The 25,172-nt window shown below is 40.6% G+C and overlaps 1 protein-coding gene across 1 annotated transcript; it reads right to left on the bottom strand.

The window, feature by feature from the left end:
• Positions 1–1,981: 1,981 nt before the first annotated feature.
• On the bottom strand, positions 1,982–23,230 carry mcm6 (minichromosome maintenance complex component 6). The gene is made up of 17 exons (XM_062966876.1): positions 23,024–23,230; positions 21,604–21,750; positions 20,694–20,804; positions 18,532–18,781; positions 16,918–17,083; positions 15,087–15,232; positions 14,603–14,753; positions 12,424–12,565; positions 11,777–11,918; positions 11,575–11,682; positions 9,157–9,312; positions 7,562–7,690; positions 6,191–6,352; positions 5,188–5,332; positions 4,028–4,192; positions 3,542–3,681; positions 1,982–2,422 (listed from the first exon to the last, which is right to left on the bottom strand). The coding sequence occupies exons 1-17, from the start codon at positions 23,137–23,139 to the stop codon at positions 2,309–2,311; spliced, it is 2,490 nt and encodes an 829-aa protein (XP_062822946.1). The 5' UTR covers positions 23,140–23,230; the 3' UTR covers positions 1,982–2,308.
• Positions 23,231–25,172: the final 1,942 nt, after the last annotated feature.

Genomic DNA, 25,172 nt, shown 5'->3' with positions numbered 1-25,172 from the left:
TTGGAGAGCCAGCAGCACCCAACCACCATCAATTCACAAAGTAGGCTCTCATAAAGGACAGAAGTGGTGCCACACCAGAGAGAGTAGAGGGGACATTGCTTCTTGTAGGTTTTCCTGGGATGGACTAAGCCAGTGGTTCTCAGCCTGTGGGTCCCAGGTGTTTTGGTCTACAACTCCCAGAAATCCCAGCCAGTTTACCAGCTGTTAGGATTTCTGGGAGTTGAAGGCCAAAACATCTGGGGACCCCAGGTTGCGAAGCACTGGACTAAGCTCTTGCCTTTTGCCACGCTTCTCAAAGGAGGGAATGGTTTGTTGTTTTGATAAGAGTTCAAGTATAATACTCGACAGACTTAGGGATAAGTTGACCCAGGGTTTGATTTTTTGACGAAAGTATCTGTTGGACTTCTATGTGAGTATACAGAGGAAGTCCTGAAAGAAACTGAAGGTTCCCAATCCTATGTTGCCCTTGTAACACTGATACAGGGATAGGAACCACTGTCAGGGGACATTCTACAAACTTGTCATTCATTCCCTCACCCTGGACTTCCCACAGATATATATAAACCTTCCTTGCTGAGTTTCTCCATACCTCACAACCTCCGAGGATGCCTGCCATAGATGTGGGCGAAACGTCAGGAGAGAATACTTCTAGAACATGGCCATACAACCCGGAAAACATACAACAACCCTGTGATCCTGGCCATGAAAGCCTTTGACAACACATTATCATTCATTCATTTTCTCCCTGGCAATTTCTACAGGGAAATGCCAGAACATTTTGTACCCCATCTATGTTCCAACACAAGAAGAAACATAGCTTGGCAAAACTAAGGCCATGAAAGATTTACAACTACAAGAAGTGACATGTGAGCCACACACTCGACATCCTAGACCTATACAGGCCTAACTCTTTCGTGCCATTCTAGCATTCTAATCATATATACCCCCAATGCTTTGGAGCCAAACCTGTGACATTTTGACTTAGGAGCCCCTGATGGCTCAATGGGTTAAACCCTTGTGTCAGCAGGACTGCTGACCAAAAGGTCGGTAGTTTGAATCCAAGGAGCGGGGTGAGCTCCCGTCTGTCAGCTCCTGCTTCCCATGCGGGGACATGAGAGAAGCCTCCCACAGTATGGTAAAATATCCAGGCATCCCATGGGCAACGTCCTTACAGACAGCCAGTTCTCTCATACCAGAAATGACTTGCAGTTTCCAAATTGCTCCTGACACACACACACAGATCCACTGCTCTGTATCCTAGGATCTGATGCCAGACTATCTGCTTTGAACTGGATTATAGAATCATACAATTGGAAGAGACCTCACGGACCATCCAGTCTAACCCCCTGCCAAGAGGAAGGAAAAATGCATTCAAAGCACCCCCAACAGAGGGCCATCCAGCCTCTGCTTAAAAGCCTCCAAAGAGGGAGCCTCCACCACACTCTGGGGCAGAGAGTTCCACTGCTGAACAGCTCTCACAGTGAGGAAGTTCTTCCTAAAGTTCTTCCCTGTTGTTTGAAGCCACTGTTCTGCGTCCTAGTCTCCAGAGCAGCAAAAAACAAGCTTGCTCCCTCCTCCCTATGACTTCCCCTCACATATTTATACATGGCTATCATGTCTCCTCTCAGCCTTCTCTTCTGCAGGCTAAACATGCCCAGCTCTGTAAGCCGCTCGTCATATGGCTTGTTTTCAGCCCCGTGATCATTTGTCGCCCTCCTCTGGACACATTCCAGCTTGTTAACATCTCCCTTCAATTGCGGTGCCCAGAATTGGACATAGTATTCCAGGGGTCTGACCAAGACAGAATAGAGGGGTAGCATGACTTCCCTGGATCTAGACGCTATACACCTATTATGCAGGGTTGTATGAGTCTACACTGTCCGATAGTCTGAGATAAGCAGATAATCTGAATTTTATATGGCAGTGTAGAAGGGGCCTTAGTTCAACCTTCAGCAAAATATGAAACATTTGGAAACAGATATACAGGGATAATACTTTATTTAACACAGTATTTATTTAACACAAAGAGTTGGAAGAAAGAGTTACATCATACTACACACAAAAGTATTTAAGTACTTATTTTTTCAGTAAAACACAAAAGCCACTTTTAAAAAGTCCTCTTATCATGTCTCTTGTTTGCAAAGAATATTATCTATCTTATTATCCATATAAAAGATTTAAAAATAGACCAGGTGGGTGAATTCACTGACAGTTTTTCAGGTTAGGCAACTATATACAGTGGTGACAAGCATCAGGGCGTGAGTAATGGCATCTAGTAAGAACATAGTTGATTCCGCAGCATTTCTTTTTAGTCCTCCAGCAAGTAGTTGGGGTTCACTACAAGAAAGGGGTCCTCGTCAAAGCTCTGGCCTTCCTCCGAATCTTTCAGTCCTGTCTGAGTGAGCTCAATTAAAATGTGGTCCTGAAACAAGAGAATTCTTAAGTCAGGTCAAGCTCTGAGAGTCTTATTATGTATGCTCTACAAATGACAATAAGCATACTAACTTCAAGTAACATGCCAGTTTTAAACATTGATTTTACTGCCTTAAAAAGAATGAGGATCAAAGCCTTAAAGCTCCTTAGCCCATAGTGCTATGCATACTAATGGATCTATGTGAACACAACCCACTCTCACCAACTATAAAATATCAACATAACCAGCAGTTCATACAATGAAACCCAACAAATGCCTACTCAGTATACAGTCTTTTTGAAATTCAGTGATATTTATTGTTGGTTAGGTGAATATAGAATTGCAGCCTTGCTGGGAGCATATTAAACAGCAGCTTATATGTAAGCTGCAAACTTCCTGGGGAGTAAGACACATTAAATACAGTATAACGTGCTTGAAGGTACATATGCATAAGATCAAAAGACCACATTAGTACTTCCTTCTGATAGTACATAGTATACATCAATACGTCCTTCTTTCAAAGCTTTGATCCAAAGAACTCAAGACTAGCCTTTTGGGTTGCTGGGAGTTTTCTGTATTGTATGGCCATGTTCCAGAAGCATCCTCTCCTGACATTTCACCCACATCTACGGCAGGAATCCTCAGAGGTTGTTGAGGTCTGTTGGAAACTAGGCAACGGAAGTGGAATGTCCAGGGTGAGAGAGGTCCAGCAAAATCCTTTCTTGGGAGGTGATTAGCTGGCCCTGATTGTTTCTTGTCTAGAAAGTGCTCTGCACCTCTCAACAAAGGATTCCCCCAGGCAAGAAGCAGCCAGGCTTTGAAGCTGAAAGTCCATTCAATGCTAATCAAGCTGGTCAATTGCAACATTCACACTTTCCTCAAACTGACAAGAGTTCTTTCTCCCACCCTAGACTTTCCACAGACATAGAAACCCCACTTGACTAGTTTCCAACAGACCTCACAACCTTTTAGGATGCCTGCCATAGATGTGAGTGAAACGTCAGGAGAGAATGCTTCTGGAAAATGGTCATAGTCGGGAAAACTCACAGCAACCCAGTGATTCTAGCTATGAAAGCCTTCAACAACACTAGCATTTGGCTTCAAAAGATTCCCCAAAATGGTACGTACATAATGAGTAAGGCGATGAATAACTTTTTCTATTATCTTCTTTTTATTGATAAGCTCTTCTTCAGAATCTATTTCTGACTCAATTTCCTTTAAGTACCAGTTGATAAGCTCAGTTCTTTTTAAGGAGGCTTCATCGTCTTCTGCAAAAACAGGACGGAAAAGACAAGTTTACTGTTACGTATCAATAATCAGGTTAATATTTAGCATTTATATAACTCAAGTGGCCTTCACACACTTTATCTCAATGATCTGTAAGATATTGTAAGCAGCGAGGCAAAAGTAATCTGGACCAGGATCATGTGAAATGTGTAGACCAGCCCTCACAGATTGTCCCCCCCCCCAAAGAGCATTTTGCAGATTTTACAGAAAGGGAATAGAAACGTCTCCTTTCATCCCCACCCTCAGAAATCCTTATATAGATCACTCTTTCTTTATTTCTTCACTCAGTTTCTCAAACTTTTAAAAGCAGGCTGTCTCTCTTCTTACCTTCTTCTGATTTCCTCAGATGCATCACAAGGAGGTTGGAGATTTTGCGATATTCAGGGAAACTTAGTCTTAAGGGAGCCTTGGGTGCCGATTCCTTGTTCCCATCATCTGCGTGATCAGTTACACCATTCACTAAACCATTGACAGCAACGGGTTCTCCATTTCCTAGAAAACAAAGATAGGGGATGGGTTTTTGGGTGTACATTAGTGCAGGGCTGGGAATGAAATATTACAGTGGACTTGCATTATGAGGTGGGTCATTCCAACAAACTTCCTATTTTGTGGCTCAGAATGAATACACAACGTAAGTTTTGGACATGTTCATCTGATTGTATGCAGGGCTAAAAGGGTGTGTATAGGGGTGAGGAGGTTAGGACATAGACATACATAAAGACACACACACACACACACAACAAACACTGGCTTTTCTGAGAAAGAGAGCAGATATAGCTAAAAACCTAATTTGATTTAGAAAAATGGGGAAAGAATATTAAATAATAAGTAAAGGTAAAAGTTTTCCCCTGAATTAAGTCTAGTCATGTCTGACTCTGAGGGTTGGCGCTCATCTCCATTTCTAAGTTAAAGAGCCAGCGTTGTCCGTAGATGCCTCCAAGGTCATGTGGCCGGCATGACTGCATGGAGTGCTGTTACCTTCCCGACAAAGATGTACCTACTGATCTACTCACATTTGCATGTTTTCGAACTGCTAGGTTGGCAGAAGCTGGGGCTAACATTGGGAGCTCACCCTGCTCCCTGGATTCGAATCACTGACCTTTTAGTCAGCAAATTCAGCAGCTCAATAGTTTAATCCACTGCACCACCAGGTGTTCCCATAATAAATAATAAAAAAACCTTTATTTATATCCTGCCCCCTTCTCCCCAAGGGGGCTCGGGACGGCTTACAACAAAAGGAAACAATTTACATAATATCAAAAAGAAAGAATATTTCCTGCCTGAAGGCCAACTAGAAGGATGCCAAACATCCTTATTCTTGCAAAAAATTAATAGAAAAGTCATGATTAAAATGATCTCAAACTGCATATGAACTGGCCCCAGGAACAAAGAGACCCTAAGATGTTTCCATTATTTATTTAAGATATTTCTATCCTGTCTCAGAACACCAAAGTTTCTCTCTCAAGTAGGACTACATAGCTACCCACCTGCAACTCCATCCTGGGCTTCATGCTCTTCCATGGGCTGCTGCTCCTCCTCCTCATCTTGGTCAAGGTTGATATCTGGAGTTTCAACTCGGATGATAGACTTATTTAATAACCTGAAAGCTTCCTTCACATGTTTTGGATGAACCTAAGTCAGAATGTTTAAGAAGAGACAGATGAGCAAAGTTTCTCCTGAAAAGGTTTCCTCCTTTCTGTTGAAATTGTCCACATGCTTGTGGATTTCAATGGCTTCTCTGTGTAGTCTGACAAGCATGTTGACAATTTCAACAGAAAGGAGGAAACCATGAAAATGAAAAAAATATGACTACCAGAATAAAAAAAAACCCTAAAATCAGGACAGTAAATAAAGTACAACACTCTAAAAACAGGGGAAATCCAGACATGAAAAAATCAGGGCCAGCTAACACCTCCCAACAAAGGTTTTTCCCAGGCAGCAATCAGCCAGGCCTTGAATCTGCAAGGCCATTAAATGCTAATCAAGGTGATTAAAAGCAACATTCACACTTTCCTCCAGCAGACAAAAGTTCTTTCTCTCACCCTGGACCTTCCACAGATATATAAACCTCACTTGCCTAGTTTCCAACAGACCTCACAACCTCTGAGGATGCCTGCCATAAATGTGGGCAAAACATCAGGAGAAAATGCTACTGGAACATTGCCATACAACCCAGAAAACTCACAGCAACCCAGTGATTCTGGCCATGAAAGCTTTCAACAACACATTGAACATAATTTTCATCTTTGGTTCTTGCTTTATGATGGATGACCATAAGCAGAAACAGATAAATTTAACATTTAACATTTGCATGGCCCTTCAATTTCAGGTGTCTCCAATCAGACAAGATTCTGTCATGATTAACCTTGAACCATGCCCATGGATGTTATACTGATATATTTTAGTAGCAGAAAACAAGTTGGGAATGCCAACAGGGGAAGGAGTGGTCAAGATCCTCACACCAAATGTTTCCCCATCAGTTGCAGCTACCTCATCACAGCAGTGCATCCGTGCCATTGCTTCTGAAAGTCGGATCATGCTCTCCAGCTGTCGCACGGTGATCCTCCATGAGGATTTCGTAATGCCAGAGCCGTCCCGCTGGCGCAACCGCTTATACTGCTCAACTATAAAATCTTCTGACTCTTTAGAAATCTATTGGAGGAAAGAAGAAAAAAGAGTGACAGCTACAGTTGGGTTGGTCAATGCTCACTATGTAATAGGATGCAATATAAATTAACTAATAGTCAATTCAAATCCATTCTGTATTGCTAGGTCCCACCATCCACTGAATATGGATTCAATGTATTTTTGATTGCAATATATATGGTAATTTATTCAGGCAGTACAGATAAGACAGTGGTTCTCAACCTGTGGGTCTCCAGGTGTTTTGGTCTACAATTCCCAGAAATCCCAGCCAGTTTACCAGCTGTTAGGATTTCTGGGAGTTGAAGGCCAAAACATCTGGGGACCCACAGGTTGAGAACCACTGAGATAAGGGTTTGTTACAAATCACGCTTAAATACTATTTACTGGATCAAGCACCAACATTCAGGGAAAATAATATGACCTTGTACTAATAAATGGAAACAGATTATCATTTGCATATGGGAATATGACGAGAAAATCAGAATTAAAATACATACATATGTATGTATGAATTTTGTAGGAGCCCCGGTGGTTAAAGCACTGAGCTGGAGACCAAAAGGTCCCGGGTTCAAATCCTGGGAGCGGAGTGAGCGCCCGCTGTTGCTCCAGCTTCTGCCAACCTAGCAGTTCGAAAACATGCCAATGTGAGTAGATCAATAGGTACCACTCCGGCGGGAAGGTAACGGCGCTCCATGCAGTCATGCCGGCCACATGACCTTGAAGGTGTCTACGGACAACGCCGGCTCTTCGGCTTAGAAATGGAGATGAGCACCAACCCCCAGAGTCAGACATATGTACATCAAGTAGGCACTCTACTTGAGTTTGAAACATCAATGCCACAGCTAAACAAAGACCGATGAAGGTGGTTGGGGAACTCTGGAGTTGTTTCCCAACAAACGCCGCAAATAAAGAGATCTGTTCTAGGAGTGCTAACTCATTAGCTAGCACCATAGATAACAACACAAAAATATTCATATGTGAATCCATTTTCAGATATGTAGCTAACAGCCTGATTCCATGCATTTTTGCTCAAATGACATACAAAGTATTGATAAAAAGGGAAACACACTGGAAAATGTGATTGCCAGTGAAGTGACTGACAAAGAATTGGACCCCTATCCAGTTGCACTAACTGAATAAAACAACCCCGAATGCTGTATTCTTTAACATTACACAATGCACTCCTATTATAGGAAGCATAAACATTGTCATTACTTTTGGTTTGAACTGCCTGGCAAACAAAAGGTATCTTCGGATATCGTCTAATGTATAAATGCGATCAATTGATTCTTCAATCCTAGAATGGAGATCCACAATGCGCCTAGCAATGGCGTAGTCTGTGACCTGTAGCAGAAGAAGCATGTGTTAGAATACAATTCCAAAAATGCCAGCTAATAACTGGTAAATGAAACGGATTAACAATTATATATACAACGGTGCAGAAAACAAAATATAAATATGGAACCAATGCAGTTAATTAACTTCTGTTTTGGCAACTGCTTTAGCCGCAGTAACAACAGAACTGGGTCACCGAATACATGATTAGATATTATCTTTATTCAGAGTACTAAAGTTCATTTTGGTCTCATGATGTTTGCTTTTCACGACCATAATTTCTCTAGACCCAATTGTCTGTGGTATTTTATAAGTTGTTAAGCATATCAATAAGCATGCATCTTAAGATACATGCTTAAAGAAGTTTGCAAAGTTTCCTATGCATTCCCCTGCCTTGCCGTCACTTCCAGAGCCAGGGAGTGCAGGAATTTCCCATATTGATCAGGATATCCTCATCTTCACAGAGCCCCTGGTGGCGCAATGGGTTAAACCTTTGTGTGGGCAGGACTGCTGACCAGCAGGTTGGCGGTTCAAATCCAGGGAAGGTGAGTGAGCTCCCTCTGTCAGCTCTAGCTCCGCATGTGGGGACATGAGAGAAGCCTACCACAAGGATGGTAAAACATCAAGATATCCAGGCCTCCCTGGGCAACATCCTTGCAGACGACCAATTCTCTCACACCAAAAGTGACTTGCAGTTTCTCAAATCGCTCATGACACGAAAACAACAAGAACAAAAAACAGTGGTTTCACATGGGGCACAGGTGGGCACAAGGGGAGATGGGAATAACATTCCTTTCATAAAGTTCATTACAATTAGGATATAGGTCACTGCAGCAAACTTTCGGCTGCTGAATGAAATTATTTGATTTGTACCCCACTTCTCTTGCTAAAACTCAGGGAGGCTTTAAGCCCAGGCAAAGCTATTCCTAATCCATTACATAAGCAGTGCATAGCTGCATGACTGAAAGAGATTTCTAACTATAGGAAAGAAATGAAAATCACAAAGTCAAGAAGATACTACATAAAAACAGAATCTTTAGGTAAAGATTAAGGGGACCACCTCCTAATGTTAGAATCCACATACAGTAGTCTTGCTTATCCAACGTTCTGGATTATCCAATGCATTTTTGTAGTCAATGTTTTCAATACATCGTGATGTTTTGGTGCTAAATTCGTAAATACAGTAATTACTACATAGCATTACTGCATATTGAACTACTTTTTCTGTTGTATTTGTTGTATAACATGATCTTTTGGTGCTTAATTTGTAAAATCATAACCTAATTTGGTGTTTAATAGGCTTCTCCTTAATCTCTCCTTATTATCCAACATATTTGCTTATCCAACGTTCTGCCGGCCCATTTATGTTGGATAAGTGAGACTCTACTGTATCTAGAGCATTTTCCTTTTTATCTGTGGGCTGCATTATTATGGAATGTATAACACACTACAGACAGCTGTAGACAATGCTTTACCTCATTGCATTCATCCACAAGAATAAAGAAGAGATCAAATCGAGACATGATGGGGGCTGAGAGGTTTATGTTCTGTTTCAAAGACTTTGCTCTGTCGTAACGCCCACCGACTGGATTCGCTGCTGCCAAAATGGAGGTCCTGGCATTTAAAGTAGCCTAACAATAAGCGAGAAGAACTAGTTATATGAACTGAAGCAAAGGTACTTGAAAGAAAGATGTTTACTAGTGTCTGGACATTTATCTCATCAATCATATAAGGAGCTCTACAAAGACAACAGTGGAAAGCTAATAATGTAATTATACTCCTTTGTTTTGGCATATACTTGAGTGAGAAGCCTATGGGGATATGTCATCATTGTTTAAGCTATTAATCCTTATTCAGCATCTTAAATCATTGGCTTCATTGAAGTTATCCACACCTCAACTGGATACACAGTTCTAATTCTCATGCTTGCTTCAAAACACACTTTCACTATGTACATTTGTCTGTCAATGAGGCTTTTTCCAAAGAAAGAGGACATATAAATAAAAAAAACAAAGGTCCAACTTATATTCAATTGTGAAAAGCTCACAGAGTTGACTCTATGAATGACTGGGTATTTAGTCAGTAAACATTTATATATGTCCACTTTAGTTGGAAAACAGGCCTGAATATATTGCACAAGATTTCCCTAGCCTAAAATGATACATTTTAATATATAGGTTTTATGGTTCCCGTCCCCTTGATCTGGTCATGTAAGTGTGATTTATTGTTATAATTGTATTATTTTACTTTGTTTAATAATGTATATTATGTTGTTATGTAATGTTTGTGTTTGCTTTTATGACTGTAAATCGCCCTGAGTCCCATCCGGGAGATAGGGCGGTATATAAATAAACTTTTATTATTATTATTATTATTAAACTGTGTGTCGTGACACGTAAAATGCATTGGCTTCAGTGTGTACGTGTGTCACGCACTACACACTGGAAACCTCGAAGTTTGTATCAAATAAGCAATAAATCATATATACTTAGAAATATAAATATAAAAGTTTTCATGTTGTGTCTCCATAAAGGTAAAGGTTTCCCCTTCACATTAAGTCTAGTCGTGTCCGACTCTGTGGGGTGGTGCTCATCTCCATTTCTAAGCCAAAGAGCTGGCGTTGTCTGTCCAGGGTCATGTGGCTGGCATGACTGCATGGAACGCTGTTACCTTCCTGCCAGAGCAGTACCTATTGATCTACTCACATTTGCATGTTTTCAAACTGCTAGATTGGCAGGAGCTGGGGCTAACAGCAGGCGCTCATTTCGCTCCCGGGATTTGAACTTGGGACCTTTTGGTCCGCAAGCTCAGCAACTCAGCAGTTTAACTCACTGCACCACTGGGGGCTCTCCATACATTTCATTATTACAATTTATGTATGTGTCTATATCTCTTATAAGAAGTTGGTTTAACCTCTGGTGTAATTTAGTAAAACTAAATTACTGTGTTGCAAAATGATGCATGTCTTAAAAGTGTGTGACCAACATGAAATGTTTGGAAAGCTCTGATCTAAGGAGTTTAATGACAACAAATATAAATAATAATACATCTATTGAAAAAATGTATATCTGTATCATTAGTGGTTAGCTTTGATTTAGAACTGGAGAAGACAACAGGCTCTGCTTTAGAGAAGGCTACCACAGTGAGTCTCTTCTAAGAATATTCAATTAAAAGAAAAGTGACTGACGGAGTAGTGGGAGCAGATACAGCTAAAGTATATGTCAGAATTCACAGAAATCTTTTTTGTATATAGATATGAATACAGGCAGTCCCTGAGTTATAAACATCCGATTTAATAAGGATTCATAGTTAAGAATGGAGGAGAGACAACAGGAAGTGAGAGAAATCTACCCTTTGGAAAGAAAATGCACTCCTGAAAGAGTTCTCATGGGAAAAAGGTGTCTCCACTGAAGCTGTATCCCCAGTCATTGTTTCCACAACAAGCCACATTTATCAAAATCCAATTCTCACAGGGACAGAAAGTGAGGTGAAATCTTCCAAACAGGAGCGTAGACAGCAAAACAAACACCACAAGGCTATTAACCCTTCCCTATGCTATCCAAATCATGCATGCATGCATATATATTAGACTGGAGTTACACTTTAAACATTTAATTGTTCTGACTTACATACAAATTCAACTTAAGAACAAACCTACAGAATCTATCTTGTTCATAACTTGGGGGCTGCCTGTATATCTATTATTATTATTATTATTATTATTATTATTATTATTATTATTATTATTTTATGACACAGCAAACAAGATAGAAATGCTGGATTTCGTATCATCATCATCATCATTATTTATACCCTGCTTTATCTCCCCATATACCCTCACTGGTATATGCCATAGTGTAACAACGACACATTCAAGCAAATCAGCCATTTACCTTGACTCCTGCTTTTGTAATGGATATGGTCTGCTGTTCCATTGCTTCATGAATGGCAACTTGATCTCTCACTTCCATTTTGTCGAATTCATCAATGCAGCACACTCCCTAAAGAAACGGGATGCAAGATTAATTAATTCCCAAAATGAAACCCGGGGTCTTTTTCAGAAGTGTTAAAAGAGTCATCAATGAGAAAACATACATTATCAGCCAACATCAGAGCTCCAGCTTCAATGACAAATTCATGGGACTCTTCATCCTTGACGACAGCTGCTGTTAAGCCAGCAGCACTGGAGGCCTTTCCGCTGGTGTAAACGGCTCGGGGGCTGAATTCCTCCACGTGCCTGTGGGATATCAGGCAAAAGGCTATTTAACAACTCACAATAGAATGTAGCACTGTTATGCCATCTGTTGAGAATGCTTGCATTGTGTAGCAGAATGGGATTGGACTTGATCTCCTCCAACTCTGGTTTGTACTGATTCTATGTTGGTGAGGGCAGTTACAACCACAGCAAAAGTTCTACAATCATAACTGTCGGGATCATGAATACAAAGCAATTATAGACATGTAACATTAGGTTACCCTTCTGTAGCTGAGATAATGCATGGAGACACTGAAGCATAGTGATGACACTGTTTGCTGTATGCAAATATAAAATAAAATTAAACAAGACAAATCACCCTGTGACAGAAGGCAAGCACTACGTGTAGAATATCCCAAGTTTGATGTCTGGTACCTCCAACTAAGGAGCAGAAACTATCCTATCTGAAACTGGGGAGTTGATGCGACGGATACAAGAATAAGATGACCAAAAGTTTGATTTGAAAAAGGAAGCTTCCAAAACTTACTTAAGGAACTGGCTCTTGGCAGTACTTGGATCACCGACAACACAGACATTGATGTCACCACGCAAAGAAGTTTCTTCTGAAGTTGTCTTAGGTACTCCACCAAATAGCATAAGGAGGACCCCTCGCTTAACTTCATCATTACCTGCATTTCAAACAATAAATTGTAGGCTATTAAAAGGAATTTTAGGAAGGCCCAAATTCAAAGTGAATTCTAATAGCAGATTTTTACCATCATGGTGTGATCAACCTGCATTCTACCTATTTTACTGGTGGCTTCAAATCAGGGGGTGGAGTTATTTGGCCCTCTGGAATTCCCATTATTTTTCGCCACTTATATAATTGCAACTGACTTGAAGGAAGATACAGTTCCACCACATCTGGAGCCCCCTATGATGCAGTGAGTTAAATCCTTGTGCCGGCAGGACTGCTGACCAAAAGGTCGGCGGTTTGAATCCGGGGAGCAGGGTGAGCTCCCGTCTGTCAGCTCCAGCTTCCCATGCAGGGACATGAGAGAAGCCTCCCACAGAAACATCCAGACGCTCCCTGGGCAATTATCCTTGCAGACGGCCAATTTTCTCACACCAGAAGCGACTTGCACTTTCTCAAGTTGCTTCTGGCATCTGGAGGGCCATAGGTGTCCTCTTTTAAGCAGTGTTTCAGCATTTGGTGGCATCTCCCCTTCTCTGTGGGGGTTTAATTGGAAGCTGGATGGCCATGGGAGTGCTTTATCCAGGGGTTCCTGTATAGCACAATGAGGTTGGACTGGAAGACCATTTGGGTATCTTCCAACTCCTGGATTCCATGCCATGTGGCCTTTTTGGAACCAAATCTTTGAGCCAAACTGCTCCTTCCACATTTGCAAAGGCCTCTTTCTTTCACTGAGGAGACCGCAAGGAATTAAAAGGCTATGTTGACCAATATCCCCTTCCAATTTATTTATTTATTTACAGTATTTATATTCCGCCCTTCTCACCCCGAAGGGGACTCACATTGCACACATATAAGGCAAACATTCAATGCCATAACATAGAACAGAAACAGAGACAGATGCAGGCACGGGCTGGCCTCGAACTCATGACCTCTTGGTCAGAGTGATTTGTTGCAGCTGGCTGCTATCCAGCCTGTGCCACAGCCTGGCCTTCCAACTACAGAACTTTCCAACCCTTGGGAACAGGAGACTGTAGAAGAGACAAGCAGCAAGAATATCCCCTTTCTCCAGTGGAGCACACTATAAATCAGGGTTTTTTCCCCCACAGGAACTTTAGATTCAACCCATCTTCTCTAAAACATATTTCAGTTCAAAGATAACTACAGTTCATAATAATTACTTTTAGAGTGCTGGGTAGTGAAAGAGGTTTATTCTGAGGTCTACATGGACTAAGACACATTATCATTCAGGTTTATCTCTTGCTATTACGGTCCAGAGGTTACTTGATAAGAAAGGGACAGAGAGGTGATCTATACAGATATGTACAGAACATTACATGAAATAACTAAAAAATGAACCTTCCACAGAAAATCAGGCATACAGAAGTCATGTAGAGCAGGGTTTATTAAACATGTCCACTTGCGACCCCTTTTGGCCCCAGAAATGTTTACATGTATATAGGTATATAAAAGAAGTATGAAAATCAAACATTTACTGATAACAAATCAGCATTTGCAAGGCTTTCTAAACAGGCTAGTTTTTGTGGAGGATGTTTACAGAGTGTTTACAGAGTCCACTGTAAATTTGCATGAACAGATTCATGTAAATGTACAAAACTGGTCATGTTCAGAAAGTTTTTAATCTTGCCATTTTTGGGACCACCACACTGAACTAAGAGGACCTCATTTGTGGTTGGGGCCCACAGTTTAAGAAGCAGTAGTGCAGAGTGCATGAAATCATGGCTGACAAATTAAAAATGTTGAAATCATGGGTGTCAGCTATGCAGCTTTTTACTTCTGACTTTGATACAACCATCTTTTTCTGCTACACTTTCTCTTATACACACTCACTTGTGTGTCTGTATACACAATGTCAAACTTTAATTATATTTATCTTTTTTCTTCTCTCAAAAGGGGTGAAACCTTTACTGAGACAAATGTGTGTTGTGAGATTCAGTTCATCAGTGTTTCCAGCAGACCTAATATAATACTAGCCACAGATAAGATATATAATGCCATAACCAGGCCTTACCGTGTATTGTAGGAAAGAGACTGGTGCAAAGGTTGTGATAGAGATTTTTATCTTGGCTCATTTCAAACACTTTTTCCCATTCCTTTACTGTCATCTGGTTTTTAATGCTTTCCGCAGTCTGCTCCTCATCCCGTAACTCTTTGCCACCAAACTAAAACCAAAGGAAGTTACAAATATGTGAAAATACAGCATAGACTAGAAAAGAGTTTCACAAAAGAAAGTAAATGTTGATGTGATAAAGAAAAGGTCAAAGTCTTAGGAAGATAGGATTCTGTTTGCTAACTGAAAGGAAACAAAATGAACTTGTAGTTCTAGATTCTAATCACTGGTATGACAGAAGAAATTATATGCAAAATTACACCAACATGATAGGTTAGGTGAAAAGACAGCAAGACATTGTATATTTTGATATTTAGGAAGTAGAGGAAAATTTAAATTTCTTAAAATATGTTTTTTTAAAACTATTTTCCTAAAAAAAACTTACTCGTGGGTTTGTTGGTGCAACGTAACAAGCTAGAAAGACCAGCTTATAGGATAACTCTCTAACACCCAGCGCTCGAAGTCCTCTGATGCCTTCTGTTTCATATCCTTCTTTCCCAGCCACACGAGAACTAGTTTCTGCCCGCACACCTATGAAAACAAGGCCTAAGATCAGCACAAGGAACACTTGGGAATAATCTCTCTTATACACATCAAAAAAGAGAAATGACAGTTCTACAAAAGCAACACTTCAAAATGCAGGTGGAAATGGCACACTTGACTCTTAAATCCATCAGTACTGGAGAACCCACTATGACAGAGAGCACACCTTAGATTCTCAATTGTTTTTCATTCCCCAAATGCATATACAAACATCAGATTTACAAACGAGTCAAGAGTTAAGAAGTTAATTCAGAGTTAATCTGCCCTGCGTCCCCTCGGGGAGATAGGGTGAAATATAAATAAAGTTCTTTATTTAAGAACGGGGGTGAGACAACAGGAAGTAAGAGAACTCTACCCCGTGGATGGGAAATTAATTCCTGGAAGAGTTATCATGGGGAAAAGGTGTCTCTACTAAAGCCTTTGCACAAATTCTTGTTTCCACAATAAACCACATTTTTCAAAATCCAATTATCACAGGGACAGAAAGTGAGGTGAAATCTTTTGAACAGGGGCACAGAGAGCAGAACAAACACCACAGGGGTGTCAATCCTTCCCTATGATATCCGAAGCTTATGTATGTATGTATGTATTTACATTGCTGGGCTGGAGCTACACTTAAAAAACGTACCTGTTCCGGTTTACATACAAATTCATCTTAAGAACAAACCTACAGAATCGATCTTGTTTGTAACTTGGGGATTGCCTGTAACCTTTTATGATTCTCAAACTGCATTCCAAAGAAACAGAACTCTAAACATAAATATAGTACGCCTATGTTATTATATGAGGGATCCATTCCATGACTTTTGAAGTATTACAATTTTCATGCAATTTGGACCCCAATTTTTTACCCGGAATGAACAGTCTCGAGCTTCTGGACAAGCATACCACAGAACCACTCTGGGGTATTGAGAAAATGCCTAAATAAATCCTTGTTGGATCTAAGTTGCATTTTTGAAAAATTAAGAAAATTATGAAAAAAGAAGTGTTCTTCCTAGGTTTCCAGTGCAATTTTATGATTAACTTCCAGCTGAACTTCTAGTGGAAGTTGACCATAGAATAAGAGTACTATGTAACAAAATTTGAAAAAAAATCTGCTCCTGGTTTAAAAGTGTTATTTCCTATTTGATTGTGAGGTACTTACTTTGAAAGTAGTTGTTATACTCCAGAAACTTTGTTTTTGTGGCTGCTACAAACTATGAACTGGTTGAGATATTTACTGAAAAACTATAGCAAAATGTGCTGCAGAATGTCCCTCCCGCAAAAGCAATTTTTTTGCAGTTTAATAAAAAATTTCCATGTTTTTAGGATAGAACCAATTAGTAAATGACATTTATAACCAAGGAACAAAAATGGTGTTACATAGTGTGATAATAACAACAATCGTTTCTCTAGGCATTTTTAGGTTCTCTGGAGCAATTCTGTCATTCAAAGCTCTTCATGTATAAATTAAACCAAGTTCAATGGGATTGCATAATAAGCTTTCTTACTGTAGGGAACCACACTTAATGCAAGGGTCAAATGCAATTTCATATTACAGCAGCATTCAGGGGAAAAGGTGTAGGATCAAAAACACCAGAAGATTTTCCAAACTTGTAGAATAGAGGGAAAAAAATTGGATTTGTCAAAGGGTTGTCTGCAACTCTGCAATGCTCTGGAAGGAGCCCACTGACCTGGGGTGGAAAGCTGAGCCACGTCAGGCACAACAATGAGGGAACCGGTGAAGTCACACTTGTCCCCAGCCTGGGCAGATTCCACGGCTTCCGCACGCAAGATCACCTCAACACAACGAGGAATGCTTCCCCGAGGGAGTTCGGCCTGGGTTTCCTGAATACGAACCTGGTAAGAGAGGGATACAGAACCTGAAAAGGGCAAAATTCAACCCTACAGTTCTGAGACCAAAACAGATTGCACCATGTCTAATATTAGTCAAATGCACAAAGAAAAAAGAAGCCAATACACAAGTGGCCATGTTTCAGCTTCTCCTAAGCAAAGGGCAAATCTCATAGGGAATACTGTCAAAAATAATATAGTTTCTGTCATGTTAGTGGTACCCTTGTGAAAAAATATATATGAGAAACTGAGGTTACAACAGAAAAGACAAAAAAAAAAAAACATTACCAAAGGAGGCTCACTTCACGGTGAAAATATCCCCAAAAATTAGGTAACAATAAAGGTTTCTGAGAGGGGCTCCTGGTGACACAGTGTGTTAAAGAACTGAGCTGCTAAACTTGCGGACCAAAAGGTCCCAGGTTCAAATCCCGGGAGCGGAATGAGCGCCCGCTGTCAGCCCCAGCTCCTGCCAACCTAGCAGTTTGAAAACATGCAAATGTGAGTATATCAATAGGTACCGCTCTGGCAGAAAGGTAACGGCGCTCCATGCAGTCATGCCAGCCACATGACCTTGGAAGTGTCTATGGACAACGGTGCACCAACCCCCAGAGTCGGTAACGACTGGACTTAACGTCATGGGAAACCTTTACCTTTAAAGGCTTCTGAACACCGCCCACTAGCACAAATCTACTGTGCAGTATTTACTTTGCAAAAAATGCTTCAGCTATACTTCATAAAAAAGGAAAATCAGCCTGTTTAGCCAGCCTTGCACAGGCTACTTTATTATCCATAAATGTCCTATTTTTATATTTTATATATCTATATACTGGGGTCATGTAAACATTTCGTGTGTGGAAAAGGGGCCTGAGTGGGAAAAAAGTGATAGTGCTCTATCACTTGTGCTAAAAATAAGTCTTAGTTGGCAGTTTTCTAATTTGCAAGTAGAGAAATGTATGTTCTACAGCTGTGATCTCTCTTATTGTGGGTATAAACAGATGATTCGTGTAAGGGTTAATAATTTAAAGATTGGTTCTAAAATGATGATTAATCCCTACAGGTAAAATATCAGGTTGCCTCAACATATCTCCAACATAGAAACTCACAGCAACACAGAGATTCCAGCCATGAAAGCCTTCGACAGCACATTAACATGATTCTGTCTGTTTTTCTCAAAATGAGAAAAATCAGCTTGGCATTTACACTGAAGACCAGAATTGAACACTGTTTTCAAACCTGAATTCCAATCCTGATTTGCATGGCAAGCACAGAACATGGTATGGTGGTCAAATAAAATAGTAACCTGCTTACAAAGAAATAATAAGAGGAAACAAAGAGGGACATCTACCAAAGTGTTGGCATCCTTAAAAACTGGTTACTTATCACACCAAACCATGGTTTGCCATTATATCTACTCCATCGCTTCCTGAAAAACCATCCTAGAAGCTACATCTTACCTTTTGAAAGTCAACGAATCGTGACTTGTTGGTGTCTAGAAGAAAGCGCTTCCTATTGGCACAGACAGGGTTTCTGCAGATGTTGGGCTGTGTGTACTTGAACTGTTGCTCCACATCTTTGATCACGGTTTGGCAATCCAGGCACAGGAAGGTCCCACTTACAAGCTCCGGGTGGACTGGGTGGGTGCGAACCACCTGCCCGCTAATACACATCAGCGAGCCAATGCGAGCCGATGTCATTTCTCGGATTCTGTTGAGAGAACAAAGCCATCTTAAATGTTTTCCTTCACAAGCCAGACGCTTAAAGTATATAGGTAGAAGCCAATACTTTTAAGGATGGTGTTTGTGGGTTCATCCGCACCAAAGAATTAAAGCAGTATGACACTACTTGATCCGCCCTGACTCAATGCTATGGAGTCCTGGGAGTTGTAGTTTAATATGATCTTTAGCCTTGTCTGCCAAAGAGAGCTGGTGTCTCACCAAACTACAACTCCCATGGTTCCACTGGCAGTTAAAGTGGTGTCAAAGTGTATTAATTTTACAGTGTAGATGCACTCAGTGACATCTACAAAATTTTGTTCTGTGATGGGCTAAGTTCCAAAGTATTGGGCTACTGGATAATCACTAGGCAAATAAATATCTTGTTTCTATTTGATGCTTCCAGCAGACAAAGATTCAAGTAGACTTCTTTTAAAATAACAAGTTTGTTTTACTCATAACTCAGTGTACACAGTAACGGGAAAATATTTATGAACCATATGTGCTTGCCATATATTTCCAGTTTAAAATGTTATATGATGTTAACCTAAACCTAAAATTTATATGTAGGCACTTTATTTATCATCCTATCCATTATTGCTACAACTAGTCCATATGCCCACTAAGACAGAAGAAACTGAAATTGGTTACTGATTGATGCTTTTATTACTGTTATGTTTTGTTTCATTCCGTTTGTATTATGAATTGCATTTTTATGTAATTACATTTTAACTGTGTTGTTGGGCTCTGTCCCATGTAAGCCGTCCCAAGTCCCTTCAGGGAGATGGAGGCGGGGTACAAAAATAAAATTATTATTATTATTATTATTATTACCACTACTACTATTAGGTTTAAAAGTCTTCCCCTGACATTAAGTCTAGTTGTGTCCGACTCTGGGGGTTGGTGCTCATCTCCATTTCAAAGCTGAAATTGAGTCGGCGTTGTCCTTAGACACCTCCAAGGTCATGTGGCCAGAATGACTGCATGGAGCGCCGTTACCTTTCCACTGGAGCGGTAACTATTGATCTACTCACATTTGCATGTTTTCAAACTGCTAGGCTGGCAGAACCTGTGGCTAACAGCGGGAGCTCACCCCCCCTCCCCGGATTTGAGCCACCAACTTTTTGGTCAGCAAATTCAGCAGCTCAGCGGTTTAACCCACTGTGCCACTGGGGGCTCCTAAATATTAGGTAAAGAACCCATTTTGATTTTTAAAAAGTGAAGAGGAAACAAACAAACAAACATGACAGCACCTTTAAGACATTATTATTTGAGCATGAACTCTCATGATATAAACCCATTTCTTCAGATGCAATACAGAGGGCATCTCCTTCCCTGTTTTTAAATTAATGTTAAAAGCAATAATCCAAAAAACGAAACAAAACAAAAAAATAAACCAGAATGTGTCATCAGGCTAGGCTTATGATCAAACCAAGTCCAAGCCAAAGATGCTGCATCTAATGATTGTTGCAAGATGGAAAGTGTGCCAGGACTGCAGACATTCACATTCAAGTTCTGTTGGATGGTTTCAACATTTAAGAAGAGTAGAAAATGAAAAAGAGTCCACAAAGTTTAGTGAGGCAGCATCGCTCCTTTTGAATTAACCACGGCACCATAAAAGCTAATATACAAGAGGAGCTAATATACAAAAGGTTACATAAGAGATATACAAAAAAGCCACACACACACAAAAACTAATAAACAAGAGATGGGCTATAAAAACCCCCTCACACATAGCTAAAGTAATAGGATAATCTGCTCTGGTGCCCCATATGTTCAGAGGTCTGAGTTAATGCTCTTGATCTGTGAACCAGCATTCACAATGGATCTTCTTGCCAAGCTGAATACTTCTATCTTCCCGATAGAAACCACACTTTATGCTGGCTATCTTCTGAGAAACTCACTTGTGTCTAGAAGGCAGGTCTTGAAAAGCCACATAGAAGTCCTTGTTGGGAGGGACATTTCCATGGTCTCTGGCAAATGTCTTTACAGCGCGACATAAATAAGGATAGACTCTGAAAAGAAAGCAAGATTTTAGTGATACAAACTTTTCTGGCTTTGGACTACAGTTAGCAGTTTATGTATCATGAATTTCTTCAAAAGGCGTTGAAGCGCATGGAGGTGTAACCTTAATAGCAAAGTTTAAATGAGCAAACTGACAAATGTATTTGACCTCAAAAGAACCTTACATATCTTATTTTTATACCATGTTTTTGGAACAAAATGGGCTGAAATCAAAAGTTACTTTGACATCCTTTAATGTCAGTTGACATTTCACTCATCAGAATTTTTAAAATTCCATAAAGGTGCTTTGAGAAAGCACAAAAATATTAAAAGGGATTTTTTTATTGTCAAAGTATGTCCTTAATAGGAAATTTGTTAGGTGATTCTATGGTGTTTTCGCCACAGTCTCACTTGATACGTTTCTAAGTTCTCCAGCATTACTCTATGGCAGTGGTTCTCAACCTATGGGTCCCCAGGTGTTTTGGCCTACAACTCCCAGAAATCCCAGCCAGTTTACCAGCTGTTAGGATTTCTGGGATTTGAAGGCCAAAACACCTGGGGATTAACAGGTTGAGAACCACTGCTCTATGGTAACTTTCAACAGAAGTAGTTCATTTCAGTAGGGGTTGCTTTTATCCACAATTTTCCATGGTAAGTTTAGTAATGTATCTTCTACAGATACAAAGGTTAAAACGTATTACTAACTTCAAGTTCCTTAATCTTACGAACACCACCACAACACCTACCAGGATGGATGAAGTTAGTGTTAACGCAAAAAGCACGTCAATAAAGAAGTTGGGATCGTCTCACCTGTAGAACTCCTCCTGGATGGTGGTTGCAAGCTGTTGATTAGACTGTTCCAGATCCTCAAAGCTTACAATTAATGTGTTTCTCTCTGGACGGATCAACTCCTCAGCATCTCTCAAGTATTTAACTTCGCCATCACTGTTCTGGAACCTGAAAATGGTAGTATTTCAGAGAAGAGCTTTGCAAAAACATTTGTCAAATGTAATGCAAGAGTAGACGGTATGTAATAAAATGGCTAAGAATTAAAGGGCAAATCAGACACATTCAAAGAACTGAGGTAGCTCCGATAAGGGCTTGTGGAAAGACTCACCAGGCAATGCTTAATGAATGGCAGCAATATCTAAATCACTGGTTCTCAACCTGTGGGTCCCCAAGTGTTTTGGCCTACAATGCCCAGAAATACCAGCCAGTTTACCAGCTGTTAGGATTTCTGGGAGTTGAAGGCCAAAACATCTGGGGACCCACAGGTTGAGAACCACTTAATAAAACTGTATTTCGCACCCAGTAATGTGACATGAAAAAGGATGCATCCTATTAGATCACCTTTCCTCTCAGCTAGTCTTGGGGCCTTTAAAAACTGGAAAACTTTGGAAGGAGTTAGTTTTCATTCTGTCCAATGCTATTGCAGGAAAATAATGCACTTTGTTCATATGCAAGTGTTGATAAACACATGGGGATTTTACTCCATGCATGGGATTGGATCTATGCAGCTCATCAATATTGACACTTGTTTACTAACAAGACTTGAACTATAAATTATCAGGCAAAACAAGGCAAGGCTGGATAACTGAAAAAGCCATGCCTGGTGCATCTACACCAGGCATGGGCAAACTTTGGCCCCTTCCTTTCCCCCTTCAGCCTGAGGCTGCTAGGAATTGTGGGGGTTGAAGTCCAAAACACTGGAGGGTCTAAATTTGCCCATGCCTGATCTTCACTGTGAAATTAAAGCAGTCTGGCACCTCTTTGAACTCTCTGGAGTCATGGGAGTTGTGTTCCTGGTTTGAAAGTGTTATTTCCTGGTTAATTATGCAATACTTAAAGTACTTGTTATACTCCAGAAACTTTGTTTTTGTGGCTGCCGCAAACTATGTTGAGTTGTCAGAAATTATTATGAAATATTCATTGAAAAACTATAGCAAAATATGCTGCAGGGTGTCCCTGGAACAGAAACGGTGTTACATAGCGCTTTCACAACATCTGGGTTCCATAGCATTGAGTCATAGCAGTTAATGCGGTACCAAACTGCATTAATTTCACAGTGTAGAGGCACCGGAGGGGTGGACGTGTATACAGGATTCAAGCTTCCACCTGAGTAAAAGGCTTGCTAAACCCCAATGTGATTTCTCTGGCCTGCATCTCCCAGGATCCCCAAACCAGGAAGGGGGTTTGCAAAGTGTCCCCTTGGGGCCCGGATCCCACTCACTCCTCGAGGAAGTCCTGGAAGAGCTTCTGGCACTTCTCGGCCACCTCATCGCGGATCTGCTTGAGCGCCGCATTGCCCGCCGCCGCACCGGTTTCTCCTGCTGCTGCTAAGTCCATCACGCCACCGCCGGGACAATGGAAGGGATTTCGCGCCACCAGTCCGCACCAGCCCAATCAGAAGCCTCCGCGCCGGGCGCCCCGCCCCTTTCGAATGTTACGCCGGCAATTTTTTCGCGCCAAACGAGACTGGCGGGAGAGGAAACAGGAAGCGGAGAGAAGAGGGGTGGCTGTTCACTTTGTTCTTAAAGGGGCCGTCCCCAAAGACGGACAAGAATCGGAGAGGGCGGGAGAAAGGTGCTGTTTGTGTTTCAGAAGATCAAGCTTGGTCACTAAAGATGCACTGAAGAATTAATGGAGTTTGGCATTACTTGGAACTTCCGTGGCTCAATTCTTTGGAGTTGTAGTTTGCACACTTTGGCAGAAGCAAAACACCTTCTAAAACTACAACTCCCAGGATTCCATAGCGCTGAGCCATAGCAGTCAAAGTTGGATCAAATTGGATTGCTGTGACTTTTCCGGGCTGTATGGCATTCTGTCCAGACGTTTCGCCCATATCTATGGCAAGCATCCTCAGAGGTTGTGAGGTCTGTTGCAAACTAAGCAAGTGGGTATATATCCGTGAAAGGTCCAGGGTGGGAGAAAGAACTCTTGTTTGCCTGAGGCAAGTGTGAATGTTGCAATTGGCCACTTTGATTAGCTTTGAATAGCCTTGCAGCTTCAAAGCCTGGCTGCTTCCTGTTAGCTGGCCCTGATTGTTTCCTGTCTGGAATTTCCCTGTCTTCTGGGTGTTGTTCTTTATTTACTGTCCTGATTTTAGAATTTTTTAAAGACACGGCAAACTAATCCAACCAGAGAAGTCAGCCATAGCAGAGCACTTGATGAATCAACCTGGACATAGATTATTAGAGAACTCAAATATGCTGGATCACTCTGACAACTATAATGTCAGACTACATAGAGAAGCTACTGAAATCCACAAGCATGTGGACAATTTCAACAGAAAGGAGGAAATTATGAAAATGAACAAAACCTGGCTACCAGTATGAAAAAACTTTAAAATCAGGACAGTAAATAAAGAACAACACTCTGAAAACAGAGCAATTCCAGACAAGGAACAATAAAAACCTAGTTTCCAATATACCTTATACAACCTCTGAGGTTTCTGGAACTTGGCCATACAGCCAGGAAAACTCACAGCAACCCAGTGATTCCAGCCCTGAAAGCCTTACAAAGTTTATTAATTCTACCATGTAGATAACTCCAAGTCTTGGAATAACCTTTGTTTTCTTGCCCCTGTGTATTGATTTATTTGGGGTCCCACTCAGTCCAGCAGGTCAGCAGGAATAGGACTGCAGTCTTGTTCTTCATCAGAATAAGGCTATGTCATTGATTACCAGCAATTGTGACTATTGGAGTTCAGCCCCACACTGCCCAAGTTTCCAGTCCTCAATAATGTGGGTATTATTTTTGTAAATAAGCTGTTTGTAATTTTTTAAAAATATTTTTTTTATTCCATTACTATTAATTTGTTACAAAGAAAAGAAAAATCTTTACAATTCATATAATTAAGTCTTTTCCTTCCCCCAGTGTTCTACCTGTTGTGCTCCCCATCACCGGAGTCCATTTCTTTATAGTCCAACCAGAACCTCATTTCTTCTGGTGGGGGTTGATTCCCATCTTCTTTCCTTAATGTTTTTTTCAATAAATTTCTTCCATATACTTTCAAAATAATTTTTCTTCCTTAGGCATTTTTTGACATTTAAATTGCATGTTAATTTATCATTTATTGCTAATTTCCAAATTTCCTTGTACCAATCTTCTATTTTAATTTTCACCTCCCCTTTCCAATTTCTTGCTATTAATAACCTTGCAGCCGTTAGCAACATTGTTACCAAATTCTTTTCATTTTCTTTCAATTCCTCTGTATTATAAATAGATAATAGTATAGTTGCTGGGCTTATATTGATTTTTTTTTCATGATACTCTCTATTTCTACTATGACCTTACCCCAAAAACTCTGTACATACTGTACTTACATTCTCACCACATATGAATATATGTCCCCCTTTCCTGACAACCCCTCCAACATT

The sequence above is a fragment of the Anolis carolinensis genome, chromosome 1 (genome assembly GCF_035594765.1).
Source record: "Anolis carolinensis isolate JA03-04 chromosome 1, rAnoCar3.1.pri, whole genome shotgun sequence".
In the NCBI taxonomy this organism is placed as follows: domain Eukaryota; kingdom Metazoa; phylum Chordata; class Lepidosauria; order Squamata; family Dactyloidae; genus Anolis; species Anolis carolinensis.
Note: the sequence above shows the minus strand (reverse complement) of the source record. Positions and strands in the feature narration are given on the sequence as shown.